The sequence below is a fragment of the Chiroxiphia lanceolata genome, chromosome 5 (assembly GCF_009829145.1).
Source record: "Chiroxiphia lanceolata isolate bChiLan1 chromosome 5, bChiLan1.pri, whole genome shotgun sequence".
In the NCBI taxonomy this organism is placed as follows: domain Eukaryota; kingdom Metazoa; phylum Chordata; class Aves; order Passeriformes; family Pipridae; genus Chiroxiphia; species Chiroxiphia lanceolata.
The window spans coordinates 74,425,833-74,436,100 of NC_045641.1; the positions used below are offsets into that span (position 1 = coordinate 74,425,833).

At 44.7% G+C, this 10,268-nt stretch overlaps 1 protein-coding gene across 2 annotated transcripts in view; it reads left to right on the forward strand.

Annotated features, from left to right (window-relative positions):
- ARHGAP8 (Rho GTPase activating protein 8) overlaps positions 1-4,303 on the forward strand; it is a 60,363-nt gene extending 56,060 nt beyond the window's left edge. For both annotated transcript variants that reach the window (XM_032688197.1, XM_032688195.1), the window contains exon 13: positions 3,453-4,303. In XM_032688197.1, the coding sequence (XP_032544088.1) occupies positions 3,453-3,650 (198 nt within the window). In that variant the 3' untranslated portion in view covers positions 3,651-4,303. The remainder of the gene's footprint in view (positions 1-3,452) is intronic.
- The last annotated feature ends 5,965 nt before the right edge of the window (positions 4,304-10,268 follow it).

Below are 10,268 nucleotides of genomic sequence, written 5' to 3' on the forward strand. Positions count from 1 at the left end.
CTCAAAGAAGCAAATTACTTGGCTAAGCACCCTGAGGGCTGCAGTAACCCAGTTCTGAAGCCAGAAACCATTTCCTAGAAAACTGTAATTGTAGTTGCCATGACAGACTAAGGCTAAAGAAGCTTTAGAGAGGAGAGTTGGTAGAGGCAATAATATCACCTAACTTGTGTTTTTATAACCGTGGCTTTGGTTTTGGTACCAGCTGATACAGCCCTTTCTCTGTGCTTACATTTCCCCTCCCTGCTTTTGTTTTCTGTCCCTCCAATCATGCCTGATGTGGGAAGGGTGGGCTGAAAGAACTGCTGCTAAAACTTGCCAAATTTAATTTAAAATGCCAAACTTGGACCAATCAGAAAATATGGACCAGGGTTTGGGGCCCACGAGCTGTGCTTCAGAGCTGTGACTGAAGGAGCAAAGTTAAAGCCAAGTACAAGCTGGAAAAGAAATGCTGTGAACTAATGTTTTGTCTCAAATCACTTGTCCAACTGAACAGTGTAATCAGCTCCAGCAAAGCTTGGGGGTGGCTGGAGATGATGGGGCATGTTGGGAAGGATTAGATGACTAAGGCTCATCTAAGGAGCAGATACAAGCAGTTGGCACATCTGCAAGGGAGCTGACAGTGGGTGGTAGAAAAGTATTTCAGTCAGTTTGTGGGAGCGTTTTAATGTCTAGTAATTTTCTTTTGAAAATGTTTTGCGGAGTTCCTTTCAGCACTGCCACTGAGAAACCAAAGAGATGGTGGTGTTCTTGGATTTTTAAAAGTGATAGTGGTAATTGGCTGTTTTACCTGCTGTATTTCACTGTTTAAGTTCATTAGGTGGTGTAGTGGCTGTCTGGTCTCACTCCTGCAGTATCCATGAATCACAGAATCATCAAGGTTGGAAGAAACCTTCACGATCACCCAGTCCCATGATCAACCCAGCATTACCACAAACACCCCTGCACTGAATTTAGTGGCATCCATTCAGGGTGGTGGGATAAAAGCACATGGAGTCAAAAATCATCACAATTGTGCTGGGTGGAGCTGGGTGTTTATCCTGGGACAGTGAAAATACGTATTTTGCATTTCTCGATGTGGCACTAAAACTTCAGTGGTTACTCCCAATGACGAGTTTTTCAATGTACAAGTTTTATCTTTCTAGAAGACTTTCTTTCAATATAGGCTGTCATTATTTAATGATTTTTCTATACATGTCCCAGCGAAAGGGGAAAAAAAAAACCAAAACAACAAAGTGGAGCTGTGTAGTTCTTTGTTGTAATACTTTCCTGTGATGTTCAGATGATTCCGTCAAGGATATGATCTAGGCCCTTGGAGAGTTGTCTTTTATTAGCTCATCAAATTGACAGAGCATGTATTTCAATTGAAACAGAGATGATGGTTACTAACTTTGTGAGGGAATCAAAGACAGAGTCAAGGGGGTTGATCCAAGTGCTGTCATTTGTGTTTCTTAGACAGAACGTAGCTTTGGGGTGAATTTATTCAGAGGGGCAGCCCATGAGGAGGGTTCCTGACTGCATCTGCCCTTGCAGGGCAGCCTGATCCCCTCAGGGAGGGGTAAAGCCAGACCATGGGTGTGGTGAGGCTTCCTTGAAAGCAGCTTTTGGTGAGCAGGCAAAGTCACTGTGGAGAGTCAGATTCAGTTGCACACTTTTCCTTGGATCTGCTGAGGAAGGGGTTGCTGTGTATTTTGGAGCACAGCAACGTTGCCATGTCTCCCTCAAGCTCCCAAGTCATCCCCACTGATGAGTCACGGAAAAGGCTCAGTGCAGCTCTGCCCCAGATGATAAAATCACTGTTCCATTTTATCTCAGGGATTTTCTCCCTCGGAGGAGAAGCCGTGCCACGGGTGCTTTTGTTGATCATTGCGATGTCAACTGTCTCCTTGAAATGCTCCACCGAGTGGTGGTGGGTGGGAAGAGATGGTTTCATCTTGGGGCTGGAAACAACCTTTGAAATAGTTGGCCTAAAGAGAAAACCACCAAATCTAGCTCTACAGCAATTCAGTGGTGTTGCTTTGAGCTGAAATGCTGGCTTTCAAAAGCAGCAGCTGGGTCAGGCTGAGTGTGTTTCCACCAGTGTTTAAAGACAGGTCCTGTACACAACTCGTGGGGGGGAGGGTGTCAGGAGCACTCCCAAACACTGGGGGAAGACAACTGCAGCAGGTTTGGCTCTTTCCACTCTGCTCCTGTGCCATCCCAGGGTACCTGCCCCTTACACCTAAGGTACCTTTCTTAGGGTACAGCACTTTTTTGTGCTACAGAAAACACAGTGTGATGGGCTGTAGCCCAAAGCTGTAGAGACTTTCAACTGAAAGAAACACACCAAAAAATATTTGTACTTGTTTCACAGGGGTTTCACACGTACAACAGTACACAGTGTGAAGTCTGTATTAGCCACTTAAGGGCCAGAACACAGTTCTTAACCTTGTTATATTTATTAGTAGCCCAGCACTAGTTCATTGTCCAGCTGCCTTCAGGCAAATAGTGTCTGAAAGGCATTATATCCTCTCCTGACTGGACAAAGAGGGTCCTTGCCAGGTAAAACACCAAGGAAGGTGGATCTGGGCTGTAGAAGATAGAGAGGAATGAAACCTGTGTTGCTGGGCAGGGGGCAACTGGAATTTATGCCTGTGTTAAGAAGTATTCTCATGATCATAATGTTTCTTAGTTTTTCCTCCAGTGCCCTCAGGCTTTTCATAGTACCACAGAGCTGCCTTTTCAGGAGGCTTTATGGCAAGACAGAAATTGAGAGGCACTAAGAAATAGAATTTTTGCTTTCCTGTTCCACTTGAAATTGTAGCAGGAAGAATAGAAGGGAGATTTTTCCCAAGGATTCCTTGTTCTGTTCTGAAATGGCAGCTCCAGTGTAACCTGCACAGTGCAGTTTGTGACTGTGGTCTTGTCATGCCAGGTTACAGATCAACTGCAGCAAGATCAGCCTGGTAAGAACTGCCTGAATGATCTGGGTCAGCAGGAACCAGGAGCACCTTCAGCTGGCTGGCTGTTTACAAATAGCAGAAATTTGCCAGGGAGGACACCCAGGCCATACTGGGCTTTAGATACCAGGAGAACAAAACACACACAAATTCCCTGCCAAGCTCACAGGGAGAAAAACACTCTACTAACCAGCTCTGGGCTCACAGCCACATGTAGCAGTAGGACACATCATGCAGGTGCAGAACAGATTTCACTGTTCTGTGTTTTACCTACAGCCTGTTTTCACCTCCATTTCTCCAAAGGAATTGGGTGGATGTAGAGGTACTTGGAAGAGAAGTCATGCATCAGTGAAAGGAAAAACAATCCTTCTAAAGCTTCAGACACCCTCCAGGTTGATGTACCCGTGCCCAGGGTCTGCTCCCCTCATTGGTTCCTCCTCTGCACAGGTGGTGTCTTGTTTCTCCCAGTCTGGGCCACTTGTCTGCATGTACCTGTTCACGTTTATGTTTTTCCAGGTTTCCCAGGAGAGCATCTATAACAGAATGACAGCATCCAGCCTGGCCTGTGTCTTCGGCTTGAATTTGATCTGGCCCTCGAAAGGAACTGCCTCCCTGAGTGCTCTGGTGCCTCTGAACCTCTTCACTGAGCTGCTGATAGACTTCTACACGAATATCTTCAACTCCCGGACAGTGCCTGGGGAGGTCTTACCTTAATGCTCCCAGAGAGGAGGATGGACTAAAGCTCCTGTGCCTCAGCTGGTGCGACATTTCTGTTCAGGGCTCTCTCCTGTGAAGAAAATTTTCAACACAGAGCAAAGTTTCTACATCTTCCCAAATACCAAAGATGCTGGGAGAAGTACAGTGCCCTGTATGTTCTCATCACATGGGGAGAATATGAACGTGAACATTCAATGACCAACAGGTCAAAGGGAATCCCCTTATTAAACTTGAGCAGCTGGCAAAAACTGTTAAAAAACCCCCATGACACTACCTGCCAGTTTGTCATTTCTTGGGGATCTGGAGACATTACTATGTGACATTATTTTCTGCATGGGCAGAGCCAAGTTCTGGACCACTCCTGAATGTACATATTTCTTTTTGTTGTTGTTTTTTTTTTTTTTATTTGAATACAAGTTTGTTAGAAATTTCCCCATTAAGTTAATAAAGGTGGAATCAATTTCTAAACTATTTTCTAAACTATTTTTAAACTATTTTCCCATATACTGAAGTGTCTTGTTTCACACACACACACAAAAAAAAAGTGTGGGCAGTTGTTGACAAGAACCACAAAGAATAAAACGTTTCCTGGGTAATTTGAGTTGTGCAGACAGCTAACTAATGATGCTTGCAAATACCTAATATATGCAGTTAATCACTGCAGCTGCCCGTGCATAGGGTGTGGAAGCTTTTTGCTTCTTACAAGTTCAAATGGGGAGCAATAATTTTAGCTGCTTTTTCCCCCCTCAATTCTTGGCATTTTCGTCAGTGGGGTTGTATCAGTGAGTGCATAATACAGAATATAGACTAATTTTGAGACAAGTACCCCCAGCGTTTGGGCTGTGTGATTTTACAGATTGAGTCAACAGAAATTTGCTCTTCAAATCAGCTTCTCTAGAAAGCATTAAGAGCTTGGATAATATAACTAATACCATTTTTACACATTGAAAGTCTATTATTAGTCCCAATGTGAATAATTAGCCAACATAAAGGGAAGATTTTCAGTGTTTCCTTTCTAACTATGCCATTAATATGGCTCTGATGAACTCTAACACGCTGCTATTTCATTGTTTAACACTGATTGGCACTGGTGTGGCATAACAAAGTTATCACCACGTTGCCTGCAGAGAAGAAGAAAATTAACCAGTGTTAAAAAAAGGTAAGTGGTGTTTTCCCTAATGCTTTGGTCTTCCTGCTTCTGTGCAGAGTTAATGAAACAGAGGGACTATTTAGACTTCAGTAAAAGTAACAGTCTCAGGAGGACAGTTTAGGCACCCCCTCCTTTCAAAAACACCAGGATACCTTTTATCCCCTGGGTTTTAGTGAGTCGAGGGCTTGTGCTTCTGTCCTTCCCCTTGGCAGTTTGGAATTGCCTGCCCGTGTGAAGAGGGGAAAAAAATCTTATTGCAGAGGGAGAAGAGGGTTTGTTCTTGTCAGTAATTTCAGGACACAACCAAGTATTCAGGAGGCTGTGGATGTGCCAGGCCTCCATTTGCCCAGTAGATGTCATCTATAGCATTAGGCAATGATTAAATTTTGAAATATGCAGAGGCTTTAGAGCAAGATGTTTTAGGACCAACCTCTCACGTCACAGTTGTGTGTTTCCCCAGGTCCTCAAGTGCCTTAAAGACAACATTTTGGCTTTTGAATATATGCAAGTAATAACCATTTATTACTCCCATTTAAATATAAAATCTCACATAATACAAAGAGAATAATTAACAAGCATTCATGATTGTTGCATTTCATCAAAATGAGGCTGCCAAGGATGAAACTATCATAGTTTTGTATTTTAACTCATCAGGTTTACATCTGAGGTACCAGTGACAGCCTCCTTGCCTTGAATTATGTAAACCAAACACAGTTATGCTCAGCACCTGGTTCTGCACATCAGCACCTGGTTTTGATGGGGGAGGATTTGGCCTCTGGGAATTAACAAAACCACAGCATTTTGCCACCCTCTGCCTTGGTCAAAATAGCAGTGGGTTAGTTTTGCTGTCCGCAAAAAAACCTGAAGGAGCACCTGGCTTTGGAAAAGTGCTTTAGGATTAAATATTGGTAAGTCCTATAAAATGGTTGTTTTCCATTTCCCCATGTCCCCTTTCAAAAATCCAGCTACACCAAATGGCATTTGGTCTGCTGTGAGATGGGAATGGGAGTCCTGGACAACTTTGGCACAGTACCAGACCAGAGCCCTTTGGGTTGAAATCCTGAGTTCATGGAAGTCAGCTTTGCTCAGAAAGTCCCCAGGGCTGGAGAGGGGGCTCCCACATTGATTTAGTTCTCCAACTCATCCCAGACATGCCAAACAGCAGGTCTTCCTTGCAGGGCTTTGTAAAATACCATTTCCCAGCGATTTATGGCTCCTCTCATTTAGTGAACGAAGAACAAAATGGCATTTTCTCATCTCAAGGTGCCTTCTTCCTTTAAAGAACAGGTCACACCTGTTATCCCAGTGTGGGTCATCTGATGCTGCTTGAGAGAAGAGGGGGCTCTGGTTCTGATCAGAGTTGGGGGGGTAGAGTGGGACAGGGGACTGGGGTTCCTGCTCCCCTTTGCCTTCCCCCCCAGCCTTTCCCTGCAATCCTGCCCATCACAGGGACCAGACTTTCCCAAATTAAAGGCACCTGGGTATCAAACCCATTGTAGTGATGAGACCCCAGCTCTGTCCCCCCCTTGCCCCAAAGGAACGGGCAAAATCCTCCCTCTGCAGCAGAACCCCCCCCAATCTCTGTCCTGAGTGCCAGACTTAACTATGACATTAAATCAGCTCTCATGAATTATTCAGAAGGGTTTGGAGTGAAATTCATGTTAGAGAAATATATGTTTCAAATTTCCTGACTCTAAGAGGAGTCCTGGAGGTGTCCCCTGCAGTTACTTTGATAACAGTTTCTCTTTACAAATGATAATTGCACGATTCCAGCTTTTGTACAGTGTGGCCTTGTGAACTCTTCTCCCGTATCAAAGAACAATTTTCAGATCATTTCCATAGCAAAAAGAAAGTGATTATGGAGATAATCTGTTGGAAACACACATGCTGGATTTCAGTTTAAAACAATAAAATGCAGTCATGGAATGAGAAATCAAGTGTTACCTAGCTGACAATATACAGAGAATAAATTGCCTAAGCATTTTAGTTTACTGAGCTGTTAGGAGTTGAAAATTGGTCCCAAGATTAGTCTGATTATCAGGGTGCCTCTAGCAACAAGCACCGAAGGGGAGGAGGGGGAAGGGAATACTTTTCCACTCTGAATCTATGAAGAAATGTAAGAAGATTGAACGGTGTCATTAACCGGGGGGGCCTTTGCAGCACTTACAAAAAAACTTCCATAAATGCCTCTCACTTCCACGTGTGCAGATGATCTGTCTGTGTGTGCTGCAATCCTCGAGCAGCAGCCGCCCCAGAACCTCCCAGAGCCTTATAAACTTTAATATATTCATCCACCCGTGAGCAGACTAAGAATAGAAAAGCTCCAGGTGCTCCATTCGCGTGCTCAGGGTGTGCTCAGGTAGCACGTGGAACTTTTAGTGGGATTGATGGCGCAATCATACCCCACCTCCTTCATTTCCTGAATGGTTTGCCTTCACGAGTGTAGCTTTGCCAACACTCCCCTTTTTTAGGGGACATGAGAGAAGAAGGTGAGGGAGAGGTACTGGCAGGACCTGGAATTCGTGAAGTGAGAAACTTGTGTTCAGTCGAAGCTTTACTGGGCACTCACATTCCAGCCCATCCCCTGTGCATTTCTGTGGGAAATATCCCTCTCTTTAAATTTAGAAAGACGGCATAAACTTAGGGAACAAAGAAATAAGGAAGAATTTATTCAACGCGTTGGGTCTTTCTCTCACCAAGTTCCGGGGAAAAAGACACCTTCGGTTTATATTCCATACATTTTATAGTTTCACAAAATCCCACACTTTTCAGATAAGTTTTAATGTATTTATCTTTACCTAAAAAGGTTTCTTTTCTCTGAAAAGGGGCTTTCCCTTTTTCCCAGCTGGCTGCAAGCCGTCCTCGTGTACAAAATGGCCCTAAAAGATTTAATTTTTTAAGAATTTTCTCATTTCCCTTATCCCGCCGAAAGAGACCTTGACACCCACGATCAGGTCTTGGAACCTGGATATCTTACAACTTCACGTATTTTTATTTCTCATATTTCTAACATGTCTCCATGTACAAAGAGCAGTCAGCAGCAAAGCCCTGCTGTGAGCAGGCACATCTCCACCGAAGCAAAAGGTGTGAGTGTGAGAAGGGTGTAAACCTTGTGTTCAAAAGGTGTTCTGCCTTCTCTGGTGGAACAATGCTCATTTTCACAACCTGAATTCAAGGTTTGGTTTCTGTCCTCATCCGTGCACGCCCTGGAAAGCCATTTCAGTGTGTGTGGAATGGAGCAAAGGATTCCAGTGTCTTTTTTCTTGCAGACTGGAAAGCTTGAGAAAGGACTGCCTTGGGGGTTATGCTGGTGAGCTGGGCTGGAGGCTAAGCAGGAAACTCAAACACAACCAGGGAAAAAGCCCTTTTACACAGTGGGCCTCTCAGCACCTAAATTCTGTTACCCAGAATTGTCGCTGAGAAAAAAAGACTTCTGGTTTGCCTCTCTGAGCTGGAGATGCACAAACACATGATGGTACATGAGTTCTCCTGTTTCTTCCTAACTGGGGTCTGTGCCCTGTAGTGCTGGGAAAGCTGTGGTACCTGTACACAGGACTGTAGCCCTATTATCCTGGCTGTCCCTCTCTAGAATAGTTGGCAGTTCACCCTTAAAAATAATTAGCTGATTGGAAAATTATTTCTGCTGGAATATGGCAACTCAATGAAAAATAAAAGTGTTTTCTTAAAAGGCTCAGTTTTGGTGCTGTTCTTTCAGAAATCGTGAAGTTCTTCTAAAAAGCTGCCTGTGTGGGTCTGAATCACAGAATTCCAAGCTCATCCAGGGCCCAACTCTGGCTCTGCCAGCCTCTGCAGAGCTCCAGACCTTCCCATTCATGGGCTTCTGAGATGCCATCACCTTCCTGCACATGGTGTTGCAATTATTGCCAGAGGTAAGGAGGGAATTCTGCTGGGGCCGGGGGGAGATGACACACATAGCTGACTGATCATTAATGCTGGCTTCTTTTCCTGTGGCCCTGATTTCTCCACAGTGCAATCATGGTGCAGTGACTGCTCTCCTGGCTGGCAGTCTGGCTGCAGTCCCCAGAGCAGCAGCTTGTCACTCACAGGCTCAGAGCTTGATCCCACGGTTGGGAGCTGCTGGATCTGACACCTGGCCCAGATCTTGGGGGGCAAAGCTGCAGAGTGCAGCCTGGGAACATGCTTCTCCAAAACACAGAGCTCAAACAGATGTCTGCTTCATTTTCTCATGCTTCAATCCTAATCCCCAAAATCATTTAACCTGCTGCCAGCCCAGATGTTAATGCCAAGCTCCTCAAGCCTGATATGAAATTAGGATTTCTATATTTTAGTGGGGTTTTCTTCATTACATGAGTTGTGTTCCCCGATACTGAGTTGTACTCTCAAATTGTTTCTGCACTCCAACCTTTAATTGCCCACAAAAGCAGTTTACAGGCTCTTAGTGGTCTGTCATGAAAATTATCCCCTTAATTAATGGGATAATAAAAAGCAATTGTAAAACGCACCAAACTGCATCATCTTTAGTGTCTGAACTGGATTTCTGCAGCAAGTCATGGAAGTCTTTGGATGGGTGGATATTTGACACTTAGCCCGAGAATTTCTTGACCCAACACTCTACAAATAGTAATGGCTGTAGTAAGGTACTTGGATTTTCTCTTTCAGGAGTGTCCAAAGAAACACGTTCTCCACCTCTTTCACTGCCAGTGTTGTGGTTTTTATTTTCCTATGTATTTCCCACCCCTTAAGAGCTGCATCCTCTGCCTATTGCCAGGTGCTTCCTTCTCCCTCAGCAGTCTGCCAGCAGTCTATGGACACGATCCCACTGGGATTTTGTGGGAGTAGGAGTGATCCAAGGCTCTCGGGGCTGTTCTGCAGCTGGATAAACTGAACTGCAACTGCAGGAGCTTTGGGCTTGCAGGGAAGTTTCAGATTGCAGTGTTTGAGTGAGTGAAATTGCCCAAATTGTGTTTTCCCCCATCTCTGAAGCAGAAAGATGGTTATGCTTTTGATAAGTAGATTGGGCTTTTATATCTAATAACCCAACACTTGTGCTGAAGGGGAAAAGAACTTGGGATGATTTTTCCTTTCCATATTCCCACTGCTCCCAGCCTTCCTCATCAGCCTGTGTCCTCTGAAAAACCTTCTGTAGTGTTGCAGAGATGAAGTGCAGCCTCAGCTGATGTCCAGCGAAGCTGATGTTGTATTTAATGACCCAGAACAGACAGGGCATCTCACCAGGCTGCATCACTGAGCACGTGCATGGAGCTGAGCAAGGCAAGGGCTGGGGGCTGTGTCTGTCTGCCTTGTTCTTTATTAGGGGTCCTAGAGGGGTCCTTTTTCCCTTCCCCTTTTCCCTTTCAGTACAGGAGCTCCTGCACACTCACTGGGCTACCAAACACCAGCAGCCACTGGCCACCAAATGCCCTCATTTTAGTCCCATCTGCATAGAGTACTTTATTCTGCTGCAAAACTACAAGATGTTGAAC